Here is an 18,081-nt window from a genome sequence, read left to right as displayed (position 1 = left end):
TCCGAGCCATCAGCCCAGAGCCCGACACGGGGCTCGAACTCACGGACCGCGAGATCGTGACCTGGCTGAAGTCGGACGCCTAACCGACTGCGCCACCCAGGCGCCCCTCAAACAGTTTAGAAAAAACGTACACAAATAATTCATATAAGGATAGAAAAAATGGTAGAGCAAGTGTGCAAAACATTACTATTTGGGGAAGGTGGATGAAATGTACTAAAGAGTCTGTACTATTGTTGCAACTTTTCTGTAAAATCATTTCAAAATATGCAGTTTTAAAAAGTAGAGGAAGTTCCGGGTACCTGGGTGGCGCAGACGGTTAAGCATCTGACTCTTGACCTTGGCTCAGGTCATGATCTCACAGTTGGCACCCTGCCTCAGGCTCTGCGTTGATGGTATGGAGCCTGTTTGGGATTCTTTCTTTCTCTCTGCCCCCCCCCGCTTGTGCGCCCTCTCACTCTCTCAAAATAAATAAACAAACTTAAAAAAATTTTTTTAAATAGGAGAAGTCCAAATAACTGGAAAGGAATGAGACTGTCTGGAGGGAAGAGGATTCTAATGCCTCAGGCTGTCTTGGCCGCCGGGGCTCTGTGACGCCCTAATTCAGGTGGCTCAGGAACAAGGGAAGCAGTGTGTGCTCAGGTACCCTACCACCCTGACTAATGGGGAAAAAACAGTCCAGGAGCCCTTGGAATGGAGGCTGGGGCAGCTCCAGCCACTTGCAGAGATGAGCCAATTTGCGAAGAGCCTTGGTGAGCTGGGGTTTGGTTCAAGTGGACATCCACCAGGAGTTTCAGTGGAAGGCGAGGCAGAGAAGCCAGGAGGCTGATCAAGTTCAAAGCCCTGACCGTTCTATTGCCGGGGGGGGGGGGGGGGGGGAATCCTCCTTTTCCAGCCACACACACAATGGGGAAATCTCACTCCCTTCATGATGAGCGAAATAAGTCAGCCGCAAATGGTCCACGAGGTCTGATTCCATTCATCTGAAGTTCAAAAGCAGAACAAATTGATGGTGATGGAAGTCACATGCATGTCCCTGGGGGGGCGGGGGTCGTGGGAAGGGCAGGAGGGAATTCTGCACAGCCCTGGAAATACTCTATATCCTGTTCTGGGTGTTGGTTGCAATTTATCAAGAACGTGCACTTAAGCTTTGCCCACTTTCTACTGTGTTAATCCTCCGTTTAAGACGAGTCAGCCCCACCCCCACCTTGGCACTGCAGCACTGACGATGCGTCCATGTTAACCAGGCTTTCACGCAGATTCAATGGAGATTCGATTTACCTTGTTTGTTATTTCGTTGCTAAGCAACGCGGTCGAAGCTGCACGACCAAGTGACGCCAATGATTAAGAGCCAATGTGGGGGGTGTGCTGGAGGAGGATCCAAGAGGGACCAACATGGACAATCGCCACTCCCACCCCCTTGTTGCTCTGGGTGGCGGCGGGGGGTGGGGTGGGAGGAGGTGAGGATGGGATTGAGCAGGGCCGACCAGGCCGCAAGCTCAGGCCCTCGCTGCTTGGAGCCACTCTCCCTCCTGCCTGTGCATCTATCGCCATGGCAACCGCTTCGCAGCACCGGGGCTAAAATGAGCCCCGGCGGGTGTCAGGCAGTGATTGGAGGTCTCACCTGCCATGAAACTGAGTAGCCTGATGAAGAAACTGATGAGTCACTGCAAGAAAAGGCTGAGGCTTAGGGTCATTCGTGTCAAAAGGGGACGGATTTGAGGCCAGGGCCAGGCCAGAGAGAGTGGTGAAGGTTTTCTGCAGGGCAGGGGTGGGCAGGGCACCAAAACAGAAAGACCTACAACCAGTTAAAACGCAAATGATGTGGAAATAAACAAAGACCACCCAAATGAGAAAAGCAAAGCCTAGTCATTCAGAGCTTACTATACAAGAGGAGTCAGCCCCCCCTCCCGTGTTTGGCAGACCCTCAAAGGCGGGCACAGGGGGGGTAAGCTTTATAACGGAAGAAGGGAAGGTTTCAGATGCGCTCTGTTTGCAGACTGTTGGCACGGGGAACCCGAAGCGGGGTGTCCTGTGTGAGCCGTTACAGATGCGTGTTTGGCTTTCTCTCGTCGGTCCTAAATTGGAAGCGGGACCCCGAGGTAGAGAAGTTGACAGCTACTGATGAAGTTCCAGGCGAATGCCGCAGGGCTTGAAGCTTGGCTTCCTGGGCCGGAGGCAGCAGACTGTGGGGTAGAGTTCTGCTGTCGTGCATGGTCAGGTCAGGGTCCATTTGTGTGTCAGTCCCTCAGTGAATGCCTAGAAGTTTGACGGGTCAAGAGAGTGGTCCCCACGGTCGTATTGACCAGGAGGTGAGGCACTGTGTACGACAGAGGCACAGCTGTGAAGGTCACCCCAGGAGAAGCGGAACATGGAGCATCACAGGGAGGAAAGGAAGAGACGAGGACGGGATTAAACACCTGTGTAGACTCAGCAGTTATGGGGACCAGGAGGCACCTCTGATGGGGACTCAGGGTCTCCTGTGAGCCCGGGATGTGTTTCCTTGCTCAGGCCCTGGATTCAGACACTGAGGGCGCCACTTCTGAGAGTGTCAGATGGGAGTAACGCATGGAGTCTGAGAGTTCGTCTCTCCAGCTCCTACCGCATAAGAGTGTTGAGATTTGGACCAGTTACAATGCATCAGGTCCATTGGGCAGGGCCTGGCACTCAGCACGTGCTCAGTCGATGCTAGATGTTATTTAGAGCTTCTGAATGGTTGCTCAAAAATTTAAATTCAGAATACTATGAGGATCACTCTCCAAAGTCTGTAGATGTAACTGGAAACTAACGTGTCAGAAACCTGGAGTCAGAGTAGGGTGAGAGGGATGATGAGTGGACTGAAGGGGTTAGTGGGAGAGACGCAGCATCGTGGGCGCCAAGTGTATATATTTGTCCAGGCTACACTGGAAGCCCTCTCCAGGGACGGAGGAGGAAAGGGGTGATGGGCCAGTGGGGAGACTCCAGAACTCTGGAGTGACACAGGAGCAGTTCTCTAAAAGAGAGACAGATCGGGGCGCCTGGCTGACTCCGTAAGTAGAGCGTGTGACTCTTCATCTCCTGGTCGTGAGTTCAAGCACATTGGGTGTACAGCTTACTTAAAAAGAGAGAGACAGAGAGAGACAGAGAAGCAGATCTTGTTACCAGGAGACAAGGAGGAAGGAGAACTTCACAAACAAAAATAACATGTCGTACACTTCAACGGTTTGTGCTCAAAAAGAATATTTAAACCTAAGAAACTGAGAAATTCTAGTTAGACTTTGAGATTGCATCTAAGCAGTCAGAATGGTGATCGTTATGTGGCTTCCCTAAGGGAAGTTGTAAAAAAAAGATTCTTTCCCAGGAAACCTAGAAAGCAGTCCTGAATTCAGTGGTAACCTTCTTCAGGGACAGGAACTATGTCTTTGATCTGCCTGACCTGCTTATCTCCAGGGTCTAACATAGCATATTCCACAGAAAAACCACTCAGTAAATGCTTGATGGTAATGGAGACCCACGAGATACAGAAGAAATGCAGCTTTGGATTTTAATAAATACAGGAGGGAGAGGTGCTAGTTAATCCCTAAAGATTCCTTTGGGTGCCATACAGCTACGATGAAATTTCTAAGGGAGACCCTCCGTTTAGGGCAGCTACACAATTTCAGGTTAGAAGCCAAACAGATTAAAATGTACGTTGCAAGAGAGGAGCCAGAGAGAGACTCCTCTGGAGCCTGGGGAGTGGCCCCTGAATGCTACACGTGGCTGAGCGTGGCAATATTCGCTACACCCAGCGTGGGTCTCGAACTCATGACCCTGAGGTCAAGAGCAACATGCTCCTCCGGGCGAGCCAGCAAGGGCCCCGATTCTCTGTCCCCCTAAGGACACCTGTCATTGCATTTCTGGTCTACCCAGATAATGCAGGATGATCTTCTCATCTCAAGAGCCTTACCCGAATCACACCTGCAAAGGTTGTTTTTCCAAATAAGGTAACATTCACAGGTTCCAGGGATTAAGGCATGGACATATCTTTTTGGGGGCCACCATTTAGCCGATGATTCCACATCCCAAAGGTAAGAACATGAAGAAGAAGTTCATAGTCCACTCCTGGAAATGCTTGTTAACTGTCCCATGACCTTCTGGGACTGACTGACTCATGAGCTCACACAGGGCAACCCAGCATCCATCCTTGGAGGTGGGATTTATTTCCAGCGTGGGGTGATCTGCCTTAACCAGGGAAATCCAACACAGTTTCAAAGAATTTGTGAGCTATAGGATCCTCTGGAAGTGGAAGGTTCCATAGCTAACTTAGATGCTTTTCTACCCTCAAGGGTGGATATCTTGCTTCATTTATCCTTGGGGTCCCTCGGACTTTTGTGGTTCAGCATTTTGCAGGTGCATACTCGGGTACTCTAGCCACATGAGATGGCCTTTTAGGGAAGGGTTCATGGCCAAGGATATGTGGACATCACTGGTGACATTCCCATTTTGTAAATCCTCAACACGCTTTCATAGATTAAAGTCACCCAGAAATCCAACAGTAGAGAAGTCTAATACTTCCCAACTTGCCTGCAACCCTTTTACAGCTCACGCTTTGCTCTGGGAAAGAGATCTATTACACAGGAGTTGGAGGGTATGTGTTTGCACTGTGTTTCCTCTGGTTGGCAGGGTGAGCCGATGCCAGATTATTCTTCATTTCTGACCCTATTTGCAATCCCAGGGCTGGGGCCAACTGCTGACTCTAATGGGCTCTGATCCCTGCTAGGCATCCTCTCATCCGCTGATGTTTACTTCAGCCCAGAATTCAGCCTGTTGCCCAGGACTTACTGATCTTCCTTTGATGTCGCAGCAGAGATACAGAATCCTTGGTTGTGCTGAGTCGCTACGGCCCTTCCCATGCCCTTCCCTTTCACAATAATTGGGAACTTGCCTTGTTTATGGGTGATCTTTTGTGTCCATGGGCATTAAATAAAAGGTTTCTTTTGTCTGGCTTTATTGAGTAGTAAGGTCAGAAATGCGGCAACTCAATCTGAATTTCTAAGTGGCTCAGAAGGGGTTCCTAGCTTCTCTCCCTCCTTTGGTTTCTGCAGGAGGAACTCTCTAGGCCCAGCCTATTTCACACGGATGAGCACTCAGGGCCCTGACACACTCAGGAAGACCAGTAGGAGTCAACAGTGATCTTTCCCTTTCTTTCTTTCCTTTCCTCTGTTTCTTCTGCCCTCCCTCTCTCTCCCACCCCACACCTCTTTCTTTCTTTCTTTCTTTCTTTCTTTCTTTCTTTCTTTCTTTCTTTCTTTCTTTTTTTGCAAGAATTAGGAGATTGACACAATTAGAACAAGGTTTTATTTCACGGGAAAAATCAAGGGAGAATTTTGTGATAAAGAGCCTAGAAGGTTTGTAAAATACACTTGTTATTATGAACATCAATGTTTTCTTTTTTTAAACTTTATTTATTTTTGAGAGAGACAGAGACAGCGTGAGTGGGAAAGGGGTAGAGAGAGAAGGAGAGAGAGAGAAGCCCAAACAGGCTCTGGGCTGCCAGCACAGAGCCAGACGCAGGGCTCGAACTACAAAACCGTGAGATCGTAACCTGAGCTGAAACCAAGAGTCAGATGCTTAACCGACTGAGCCACCCCAGGCACCCCTGAATATCAATGTTTTTAATGATAACATGCAATTTCAAATTTAAAAAGAATTTTAAAACCTAGCTGTCCCACTTAGTAGGAAGACATGAATGAAAGGATCTGAAGGCCTGTGACTTTCAAGCATTGCTCAACAGATCATGAGTAGATGGTGAGACTTAGCCATCACCTTAATGAAGTGATCAAACTCAGCAACATTGGTAGTGGTTCAACCTGACTTTCTGGCCTCCCTGTGTGCTGCCACACCACCTATCAAATATTCTTTTTAAAGAAATGTTTATCCCGGATCAAATCAAGCCTCTAGGCTAACTTCCAGTTTATGTGATACAGACAGCCTAGCGGAACAGATTACATGACAGCCAGAAGCAATCAGACAAATCTAGAATGAGAGACTTTGTATTAACAGCTGTCCTATGATCTGCCAACAGACATGTCGTCAGAAAACAAAGCGTACAGGACTGTTTTAGAATAAGGGCGATGACCACACAGACTTAAACCTGTGGCAATGAAGGAGGCTGGATTGGATGCTTATGTTACACACTTTTTTTTTTTCAAAGCAAAACTGTAAGAGACATTCCTGGGACAATTACAGAACCTTCAAGTTCTAGGTATTATTATGGGGTGCTAATGGTTTTAAAAGAGATTCTTCTTTTCTTTTTTTTAATGTTTATTTATATTTGAGAGAGAGAGAGAGAAAGAGAGAGACAGAGCACAAGCAGGGGGAGGGAGACAGAATGTGAAGCAGGCTCCAGCCTCAGTTGTCAGCTCAGTGTGAGGCTCGAACTCACGATCCATGAGATCATGACCTGAGCTGAAGTCGGACGCTTAACCGACTGAAACCCAGGTGCCCCTAAAGGAGATTATCCTAACTCTAGAAGATACAGTCCTAACATGCTCAGGGGCAGAGTTGTTCAGACAAAGTTGTTCAAACAGGACATATAGCTGTTCATTGTGCTATTTCTTCACCTTTTCTGTATGTTTGAAAATTTTCATAATGAAAGAGTGGAGAAAAAAGGAAATGTGATCTTGAAGGCCTTCATCTCAGCAAACTTCTGACTTAAATCGTAAGTGATTTTTATGTGATTTTTGTATCCAAACATGCCATGAATAAGAAACACTCGGTACTCCATTTTGATGATTTTTTAAAATATATATAAAAATTTTTTTAATTGTAGAGAGAGAGCGCAAGCAGGGAGCGCAAGCATGACCCTGGAATCATGACCCAAGCTGAAATCAAGAGTCAGATGCTCAACCGGCTGAGCCACCCAGGTGCCCGCCATTTTGATGAGTTGATTCAACTCAATGTATATCCTCATTGAGAACAGCTGCATGAGGTATTGAAATCGGATTTATTACAACCAAGAAATGCAGATATAAAGGTACGGACACACTAAATGTAATGTATCATTGTTGCTCATTTAATATTGCGGCTATGATATGAACTTATCTCTTCCTAAGAAAGGCTTTAATACACGTGTACTATTCCAGCATCCAAAGGATGTCCTGGAAATTTATGCTTAATTTATTCAGCCAATATTTATTGACATGTTGCTACATGTCGAGGCCTGTATTGACCTCAGGGATACATCAGTGAATGAAAGGAGACCACAACTGTGAAGGACCACAGGTGACAGACCTCCATGTGCACAAGGACAGATGTAGCCTCATTCATACACGAGTGCAGAGTTCTCTAAAGATTTTGCTTGCGCACATCCTAAAAAATTATGTGTACCTTTATTTCTAAAATAAACATTATCAGTTTAGGTTTAAATGGTGGCAAATGATGTAATTTTGTTACAGCGTTAACATTTTATTTTTTAAAGTTCATTTATTTACTTTTTGAGAGAGAGAGAGAGAGAGAGAGAGAGAGAGAGCGCGCATGAGCAGAGGAGAGGCAGAGAGAGAGGGAGAGGGAGAATCCCAAAGAGGGTCTGCACCCTCAGCACGGAGCCCGACACAGGCTCAGACTCACAGACCGTGAGATCACGGCCTGAGCTGAAATCAAGAGTCAGACGCTTAACCGACTGAATCACCCAGGCACTATAAAATTAACATTTTAAAATAACATGTTTTATCACTCTTTCAGAATGCCATAGTAAGTGTAGTTTCTTTGTAATCTGTGCGTCTAGGGATTTCCATACCCGAGGTTGTTTGCAGGGTGGTTTCTGCTGTCACGTAAATTCTTGCTCAAGGTATCTTGTGACATATGTATGTATAGCTACACACGCAAATATTTGGTTATGTTTACTGTGTGCAGTTCGTTGTCCTTGTACATTTACTCGTGGACGTTCTTTGAGGGATGACGTTATGGACGGAACCGTGTCCTTCTAAGGTTCACTTTTGAAACCCTAGCTCTCGGTGTGACGGTATTGGGAGACAGAGGTTTTGAGGAGGTAATTGAGATTGAATGGTGTCAGAAGGGAAGGCCCCTAATCGAGTAGGACCCCAGTCCTTGTAGGAAGGGGAAGACACACCAGGGGTGTGCACCACACGAAACAAGGCCGTGTAAGGACGCAACAAGAATGCATCTGTCTGCAGCCAAGGGGAGAGGCCTCCAGAGAAACCACTCTTGATGGCATCTTGACCTTGTACTCTCAGCCTCCAGGACCATGACAGAGTAAATTTCGGTTGTTTAAGCTACCCCATCTGTGGTATTCTTTTATGGGAGTCCTAGCTGACCAAGACAGCTAGGGAAGCAGTGCATTCCCCTAGAAGAATCGGCATTTACTTCTTTCAGGTGCTTAGGGCTCCCAGTGGTCCAAGGACCATTTGAACTGAATTCACGGTCAGAGATTATTTGGTCACTGGGGTTATGGGAGTTTGGGGTGCAATCCATGCCGGGGTTGGTTCATGGGTATCATCAGCAGACAACTTTTCCTAGATGTCTTAGAGAGGATTCAGATTTATTTCTGGCCCACTGTTCCCCAGAGACAGCAGCCCTAAGGGCCTGGGGAGAATCCTGGTGGAAGGTCCCTTAACAGAGCCTCATGCTGGTCAGGTTCTGGGCTTCCAAAATTATTCTTCTTGCTGTCAAAACACAAATTCGTATCTGCCTGGCTCAGCAGAGCAAAAGCAATTTCCAGGTTCCATTTTCCTCCTCTCCTCAGATTTGGTCCAGTAATTGCTTTACTGTTTTACTCAACATGTAAGAATATGTCTTTTATATTTTTATCTAGCATTTTCAACTGTTGGCTTAAATAACCTAGCCTGCTATATCCTCGGAAAATGAAATGGATGTTATTATTTTTCTCAATACTTTAACTGAGGTTATTAAAAAATTTTTTTTAATGTTTATTTATTTTTGAAAGAGAGAGAGAAAGAGACAAAGTGTGAGTGGGGGAAGGGCAGAGAAGGAGGAGACAACAGAATCCAAGGCAGGCTCCAGGCTCCGAGCTGTCAGCACAGAGCCCAGTGCGGGGCTTGAACTCACAAACTGTGAGATCATGACCTGAGCTGAATGAAGTCAGACGCCCAACTGACTAAGCCCACCCAGGTGCCCCTAACTGAGAGGTTATTTTAACCAGGAATTTATGCATGGACTTGAAGGCATCCATGAACTACGCCCTGAAATTTTATGCAATGTTTTGCGCCTGTGGAATTTTTCCGGGAAAAAAGTCCATAGATTTTATCAGGTTGTCAGAAGTGTTTATGACCGATCCCCAAATTTGAGAACTGCTGCTCTGGAGTTCCATCTGCACTTACCAATTTTGCCTTAAAAAATGATTTCAGAATAATTTCAAAGTCACAGAAAAGTTGCAAATGCAGTACAACTTTCATATTAAACTTCAACCCAGCTCAGCAACTTTTAACTTCTCCCTTTCTCTCGGATACACACACACCTGCTTTCTCTCCATACACATGTGTGCACGTATGCACGTGCACACACACCACACACACACACACGGATATACAGGTCTTTTTTCTAAACGATTTGACTATAGCTTCAAACCTAATCCTACCTCAAACCTAAATGCTCTAGTGTGTATTTCCCTAAACACAGATCTCTGAAAAAGTCGGGAAATCAACATGGATGCAACACTAACCTCCAAAGACCTTCCTCAACTTTCAATTTTGCCAATTGTCCCCAAAATATCTTTTTGCGTTTTCTGGTGTGGGACCTCATCCAGAAACACACATTGCATGTAGTTGTTGTGTCCTCTTTGGTCTCCTCCAACCTGAAACGTCTCCTCAGTCATTTTCTTGTCCTGACAGTATAGGCCTTATATTCTGTAGGATGCCCTCAGCCTGGGTTCGTCTGGTGTTTCCTCATGCCCAGATGCAGGCGTGCCTTGTCGGCAGGTTTTGATTTTTCATCATGTCCACCTGTTCCCATCACTGGTGATGCTAACCACCCGACCATCTGGTCATGCAGATGCCTTCACTGCAGTACATAACCCGTACTTCTGTGAGCAAGTCTCAATGTCTGTCTCACAGAATCCTTGCCATACAACGCAAGACTGGGTTTGGTGATCCTGAACTGGGCCTCCGGTCTCAGCTCAGTGAGAAGTGCTCTGCTACAGGCCTTACAGGGACATGAGCTCATATTAGGGTTAGGTGAGGGATAGGGGCTGGGGAATGAGCCTCCTTCAAATTCAGTTTCTTGGGAGATAGTCAAAACACAGTTAAAGAAAGACTTAAATGGGATCAGTTCTCAAGCTCAGTCCTTGAAATCAGCGGGTCTCCATTATGGTGTCAAGAATTCGCTTTCCTACATTGGGTAACATGAGTAAAATCAGTCAAATCAGTGACATCGGTCTTTAAGGGTTGTTCTCTTTTTGGAGGACTCCATTTCACTATTTTTACTCTAAATCTCATTCTGATTCAGAAAGTGGGGGGGGGAGGGTCTTCCCAATGCCTTCAGTCACGCAGATGTAAAAGAGATTGCTAGCATTCTTGAATCTATTTCTGCAAATCATCTGTATATTGTTTAAAATGTTTTTCTTTGGGGTTAGAGGCATCTCTGCTTCTACTCAGGCGATCCTAAGGCACTGGCCTTTCTAATCTGTATTTTGTAAGTAGAGGCTTCACTTAAAGAAAAAGGCAAGCTCATGGTGTGGAGTACTGACGGAGGCAGAGGTCAGGCCGCTCCTAAGGCCGGAGGCAGTTCGGCTCCGGCCCGGTAGGCGTCCTGAACTCCGCACAGGAAGGCCTGTTCGCATCCGAACCGATCTCTGTTAGAGGCGGATGTCTCAATCCTCAGCCTCAGTGGGTTATTGAAGTCCTTCCAACCAAATGCATGAGTCTCCCCGGGGGGAATTTTGGTAAAGTTAGCGAGCGTCTTCTCACATTTCAGTGATGTTGCACACCGTTTCCTTCCTCAAAACGTGCATCACAGCCACCCGGGTGCCGAACAAAAGTGCATCTCCTGGGCCCACTCCAGACACACGGCACTAGAGTCTCGTGGCGGGAGAGGGGGCGCAGAACCTGTGTTTTCTTTCACACCCAGAGGATCCTTAAGCCACCCAGAAACGAGCCTCTGTTGTGCACCGCGGTCCGGTCCGCGCTGCGCTCGCTCACGCTGTGCCCCCCCCCCCGGCTCTGTTCCTTTTTGTCGCCGCCCTCGGGTGCCACCAGAGTTCGGCTCCTGCTAGGTTTCAGCCACGCCGCCCACGACGAGACCCAGGTGGCCCGGAGCCCGGGCAGTCGCAGCCGCCCGCCCGCGCCCGACCCTCAACCGTCCCGGAGGCCGCCGGCGGCGGAAGTGACGGCGCGCCGTCGTTGGGGGGGCGCTCCCGCCCCGTCCGCCCGGCAGCCCCGCCCATGCCTCTCCGCCCCCGATCCTCCCCGCCCCTCCCCCTCCCCTCTCGCGGGCCGCTTTCTGTCACCTGTCTCCCTCTCCCTCTCCCCCTCTCTCCTTCCTCTCGTTTCCTCTCTCGCACCTGAGCACACGCACCTGCCCGGCCCGGCTCCGCTCCCTCCTCCCTCCTCCCCCTCCCTCCCTCCCTCCCGCCCGGGCCGGAAGGCTCCGGCCCCGGCCGCGGTGCCTCGCGCTGCGTGCAAACCGCCGCCCCCCCAGACAAGATGGACAACCGAGCGCGGAAGGTAAGCGCGGCGCCCGCGCCCTTGTCCACCGGCGTCTGGGTTCGGGCCAGGCCCGCGCTCTCTGGCCGCGGCGCCCGACGACGGGCGACGGGCCCGGGCGGCGCGGCGGGGCGCCTCCCCTCGGGGGCGGGGGAGTCGCGGGTGACCGGCGGGGCCAGCGTCCGGGCCGTTTGCCCGCCGAGGAGCCGGCTCGAGGGGCGGCGGACCGCGCGGAGCGGGGGGGGGGGGGGAGCCGAAGGTGACCCCTCGGCGCCCCCACCGTTTCCCGCCCGTGCGCGCGGGGGGCGGGAACCCGCCGGGGGCGCGGGGCTGCGGGGCTCCGGGCTGGCGCGGCCTCCCTGCCCCTCCATCCCCCCGCCCCCCCACGTTCCCTGGGGACCTGCAGTGGTCGCCGCCCGAAGTACGGGGGCGTATTCCACGCCCATCCCCCACTCGGTTTTGTCTTCCTTATTGTCGTTTCGCCTATTGCTGTACAGGCCCTATCCCCTGACGACAAAACTTCTTGTTGACTCTGAAACTTCGCGAAAAATGCCCCGCCAGGGTGACGGCTGAGTGCGGTTGACTGACCCCTATTTTAGAACCTTGCCCTGTCGTCCCTGCCCCCAAATAATTTGTTTACTAAAACGGTGGAAGAGTAAGGTCCAGCGAGGTTATTAGGAGGAGGGAGATTGTTTGGAATTCTTTTGTTTTCGGTGTAGTTTTATTTTGCGTCCAATCCCTGACACTAGCAAGCGGGGGTTTGTGTGCTTTGTTTTGTGAGTGTGTGTTTGGGATACGGCTGTTTGTAACCCGTGTAAACTGAAATAAGGTATAGTATGGAAATGCGTTTGCTTATCCACGAAGGGTAGGGTGGGTTCACGTTCAAGCGGTTTTATCTTTTTAGAACGACCAAATAATTTAGCTTGGTCTGTAGAGGAAATACTACATATCCTGTTTCTTGATGGTTTGGTTATCAGTGAAGATGCCCTGATGCGGTGATGTGGCTTTTATGTGGGGACATGTCTTTGCAGCCTTAATGGATTGCGATTTGGGTGGTTTTAGATGAAAATCGTGGAGCACTGCATGGCATGCAATAGTGATAAAAGTTCTAAGATCTTCGTGTACGTGAAGAATTGGTTTGAACTTGACTTATCATTCTAAATAAATCTTCATTGGATAATAACCTAGGCTGTAATGACATTTGTGTGGGATGGCTTATGGAGCACACCCACGTGCCTTTACGTTTGATCCTCATAGTGTCCGGTGGAGTAGGTAGGTATAGGTGTGGAAATTCAGGCTTAGTTGTTTTAACAGATGGTCCACGTTTCACACACTTGTAAGAGATTTTTAGCCCAGATATTCTGAATTACCAATAGACGTTTCCTTCCATTATTCTCCGTGTGTTTATTACACCCAGTGAGTGAAGCTAGTCGCCACAGGAGATTCCCTTGGAAAAAATAGTAAAGCTGCTGATGAGGTTAGGAATTACTTGTTTTTGACAGATGGTCCTTGTGTGTGAATTCATCTGCAAGATTTTACGTCATTTCGGATTCACATTTTAATGACTCAATCTAGTAAGGCACGTATTTATTATCACTCGATGTGTGCTGGCAACCCTAAATTCCATTCTTTGAGCCTGGCGCTTAGCACTTGCCTACACTTAGGGTGCTATAGTTAGTGGTAAATCAGGAATTGCAGAATCTGGAGGTTTATATGGAATCATGAAAGGATGATTTTCAACGTACTTCTAGTGCTTCAACATTGTTTTTCCTTGTAAAATTATAATCAGGGTAAGGCATAAATGATTTTTATTTACTGACTTGAACACTGTTTCTTATTGAAATAACTAGTATTGAGTACGTGTGTGTGGCATGTGTTTACTGAACACTTTATACACATCTTCTTTAATTCTCTCCACCTTTTTAGGGGATCCACTCTTTACAGAGAGGAAAGGGGGATGGTGGGGGGGAGGGTTTGAGGTGAGGGGTTGGGTTGGTATGATACATGACTGCCCAGGGTCATCTAGATAGTGCATATCAGAGGTAAGATTCAGACTCAGGTCTGTTAGACCCTTGTGGTTAAAATAGATAATAAATAACTTATTTTTGTCACTCCCTTTATAGGATGAATCATTTACATATTTGACAGAACTTTTTTTGGGCATTTGTTTTATGAAGCTATTAGTCATGAAATGAAAGTGAATTTTAGTACTTCTCCTGCTCACTTTGCTAAATTCCAAATCAGAAATCTTCTGAAATTTTCAAAATTAATTTAAATTTAACTTGGAAAAACATTGAAAGGAAAGAGAGGGTTATAGAGAATTATTTCATGATAAAGTGAAAAAAAGCTTGGAAACAACTGCTCTATTTGCTAAACTAGTTATACAGATTATTTCTTAAAATGCATTTGGGTTTGTTTTTTTTATCTGACTATAAAAGAAACAGTTTTTCTGTAGGACACAGTAAAAATGAAAGAAAATGACCAAAAAATGTAAAGAAAATTAAATTTTTAAAAATTGTCATTTATTATTAAAAACACTGATAATGTTTACTTTTCTATTTTTAGTATGTTAATCTGAGCAAAGATGAAGAATGTAATTAAAATACCAACTATACAGTGTGTAACTCTTCCCTCCTTTAAAAATGGCAATGTCGAGGGGTGCCTGGGTGGCTTGGTTGGTTAAGCATCCGACTTTGGCTCAGGTCACGATCTCACGGTCCGTGAGTTCTAGCCCCGCGTCGGGCTCTGTGCTGACAGCTCAGAGCCTGGAGCCTGTTCGGATTCTGTGTCTCCCTCTCTCTGACCCTCCTCCCCCGTTCATGCTCTGTCTCTCTCTGTCCCAAAAATAAATAAAGTTAAAAAAAATTTTTTTTTTTAATTTTTTTCAACGTTTATTTATTTTTGGGACAGAGAGAGACAGAGCATGAACGGGGGAGGGGCAGAGAGAGAGGGAGACACAGAATCGGAAACAGGCTCCAGGCTCCAAGCCATCAGCCCAGAGCCCGACGCGGGGCTCGAACTCACGGACCGCGAGATCGTGACCTGGCTGAAGTCGGAGGCTTAACCGACTGCGCCACCCAGGCGCCCCTAAAAAAATTTTAAAAAGGCATGTCGCTTAACTCTAGGGTATCACAGATGATGTTGTAATGCTCAGAATGTTTTGTAGTTGTGGTAAACAGTACTAAAGTCTGTTAGAAAACTGATAATTTGCTAGATGGATTTTGGCCCTTCATAATAAGTGTTTGCTAGATTTTAAAGATCTCTAAAAAGTGTTTGGGTATTAAATTTTGTTTTGTAAAATCAACAGGTTTATGATCTAGTTTCATAACAGAGGATGTGTGAGTCATTCATATTGTTTTTTGTATGTATTTTGTATGAGTGGAGATACGTTATGTAAACTGCTATCATCAAGTCTTTAAATGTAAGAGGATACCTTAGACACACAGCTTCCTCATTTTATGGGTTAGGAGTCTGATCCTGCAATGCACTGAGATTTTTTGGTTTCAAAAATATATATATGTCTTTTGCTCAAGGATATACATTAAAAAAAAAAATGTTTATTTAGAGAGAGAGAACCAGCGGGGGAGGGGCAGAGAGAGAAGAGAAGGGGCACAGAGTATCCAAAGCAGTGTCCACGCTGACATCAGAGAGCCTGATACAGGGCTCGAATTCATGAACCCATGAGATCATGACAGAGCCCAAGTTGCACACTTAACTGACACGGCCCCTCAAGGATATACATTTCTTAAAAGGAAAAACACCACACTGTTGGAATGGATGTTGGAAGCAAGTATTGATGTATGAAACCCTCATAAAGATACTAAATACATTGTTATCATTTTCGGTCCAGTGATACAGACCCGATTTTTTTTATTTTGCTAAATTACTACTTACGCTAGCAGAACACAGTTCAAAATCTTATAAGCAATTTGTTTATGGAATGCCAAGCAATTATTTTATATGCTTTGTGAAACATTGGGAGGGTATAAATTTGAAAGTGTATTGCAGTCGATCGTGTTATATATTTACTATGGCAAAAACTGAGATGACATAGATTTGGAAGAAAGGAGTTAGAAGTATGGGAAGTTGTCAGAACCAGACAGCTAGTTACCATCTTTCTAGAACCGCATGGTCTTTCATCTCTGCTTCCAGACAAGTCTGCTTCATTCTTCTCACCACAGATCAGCTTTCACTGCATTGGCAGGCTTATCACCAAGCAGACATGCGCTTATTTGACAATGTTTATTTGAGCAACCTGTTAGAAGCCAGGCACTATTTTATGTGCTTGGGCTAGGCAGAGAACAAAATAGACAAAATCCCTCATTTCATAGAGTTTACATTCTTGCTTTTGGCTTGGTAGGAGAGGAAGGGATGACAGAAAATATATGGCATAGCTGGAAGGTTATAAATGTGTGGAGAAGAGTAAATCTGGAGGGAATAAGGTGTGTGCCAGGGTGGGAGGACGGGATTTCAGTGTTAACTATGGCAGTGAAGGAAGGCCTCACTGAGAAGGAGCAAAGAGAGGGAGTTGGATACGCAGATACTCTGTGCACAGAGAATTCTAGGCAGAGAGAATAGCCAGTGTGAACTCTCTAAGATGGGAGTGTGTCAGGAGACCAGTGTAGCTACAGTGGAGTGAATGAGTTGGGGGAAGAGTAAGTAAAATATGAGGTCAGAGATCATGGGACCAGTGTAGAAGCAGAACGGGTATGTAGGACTTTACTTCTACTGTTGTGAGATAGGAGGGTTTTGAGCAGAGGTGAGGCATAAATTGTCTTGCCATTGTGTCCATGGCTATTTCCGTGAATAGATCTCTTTCCTCATCAACTTAATCTTAAATCCAAATTCTGGGAGCTAGAATCTGATTGGCCCGTGTGGGATCAGGTGCCTACCCATGATCCAGGTGGCTGTGTGATGGTGGGAAAGATGACGGAAAAGTAAAAATCATGCCAAAAGCTACAAACCAGCAGTTACAAGTCCTGGAGATGTAGTATACAGCCCCATAACAATAGTCAGTACTATGTTATATATGTGAAAGTTGTTAACAGAGTAGATCTTAAAAGTTCTTATCACAGAAAAAAATTACGTGTAGTGATGGACTTAACTAGAGTTACTGTGGTCATTTCACATGTTACATATATTGAATATGTCATACACTCAAAAGTATGTTATATGTCAGTTATAGTTCAATAAAAAGGAAAAGAATAAAAGTCATGGCTGTCAGTGTCCATTCTCGATTCAGGGCAGACATCCCAAAAGTTGTTTCCTCCATTGTTGAACTAGAATATCTTCTGGGCTGGAATGCTGTGAGTGATTAATGTGAACTACCTGGGTATCCTCTTCAGACCAGGCTTATTTTAGTTGGGCTTTACTTCTCTCCTGTAAGGACATGAAGATTGCTTATTTTTAGTATAATACGGTAGAATGGAGAGTGTTCTTAAAAAGGTAACAGGAAGTAAGACCCCAAGGGAAAACTGATTAATTCAGACTATATTTTTAGAATGCTATTGCAGTGGGCTGGGCAAGATATTATATAGGGGTTTAAATTCAGGCAGTGGAAATGGAAAGAATGAGAAAGAAGAAACAGATCAGGGTAGAATTAATAGAAAATAGTGATTGATGAGGTGATATAGGAAGGAAGATTTAAGAATGATTTCTGGTGTAGTTTCATTAGCTCTGAATGGGAAGAGACGAATTCAGTTTTGGATATTGTATTTTCAACAGGTGCCATAACAAAGGATCACAGACTGGGTGACTTAATAGAGGGTTATTTTCTCACAGTTCTGGAGACCAGAAGTTTGATACCAAGGTGTCTGCAGGGCTGGTTTCTTCTGAGGCTTCTCTCCTTGCTTGCAGATTTGTGTCTTCTTGTGCCTTCTGTATGGTTTTCTCTCTTTGCATGTTTGTGCCCTAATCTTGTTTTTACAGAGGCACCACTCATGTTGACTTAGGGCCCATCCGAATGATCTTTATTTTTTTAACTTAATTATCTCCTTAAATACCCTGTCTAGAAATACAGTCATTCTGAGGTTCTAGGTATTAGGATGTCAGTTTATGAATTTTGGTAGAGCTGGTGGAAACAACACAATTGAGTCCATAACAGGCATAAATTCTTGAAGGCTTGGAAGACATGGAACATTTTCTGTACACTTATTTCTTATAACTGAACTTAATTACAATGTCTTTTTTACTTTTCTCTCTCACTTCCCTGCTTCCACTTGTGTATTCTGTACTGATAGGTTAATAAGGTATGATTTGTATACAATCAAATTTAGTATTTTTGGTGTGTAATTCTATTATAGCACTTTTGAGATAGAAGATTTGGAGGTTCCTTGTCTCTTTCTTCCCCATTTATCAAATATTGAATTCCCCCATTCTTAGCCATTTCAAAGTTCCTCAGAGGCACTTTTATTAAATGGAAGTTTGTAGACCATTGGACTTAGGATTC

At 45.9% G+C, this 18,081-nt stretch overlaps 1 protein-coding gene across 1 annotated transcript in view; it reads left to right on the top strand.

Annotated features, from left to right (window-relative positions):
- The first annotated feature begins 11,418 nt into the window (after positions 1-11,418).
- Positions 11,419-18,081, top strand: part of MARCHF6 (membrane associated ring-CH-type finger 6) — a 75,452-nt gene continuing 68,789 nt past the window's right edge. Inside the window, exons 1-2 of the mRNA XM_030332528.1 lie at positions 11,419-11,640; positions 11,829-11,838. Coding sequence (XP_030188388.1) covers positions 11,634-11,640; positions 11,829-11,838 — 17 coding nt within the window. The 5' untranslated portion in view covers positions 11,419-11,633. The remainder of the gene's footprint in view (positions 11,641-11,828; positions 11,839-18,081) is intronic.

Source organism: Lynx canadensis, chromosome A1 (genome assembly GCF_007474595.2).
Source record: "Lynx canadensis isolate LIC74 chromosome A1, mLynCan4.pri.v2, whole genome shotgun sequence".
Lineage (NCBI taxonomy): Eukaryota > Metazoa > Chordata > Mammalia > Carnivora > Felidae > Lynx > Lynx canadensis.
This window is presented reverse-complemented; position numbering and strand designations above follow the sequence as displayed.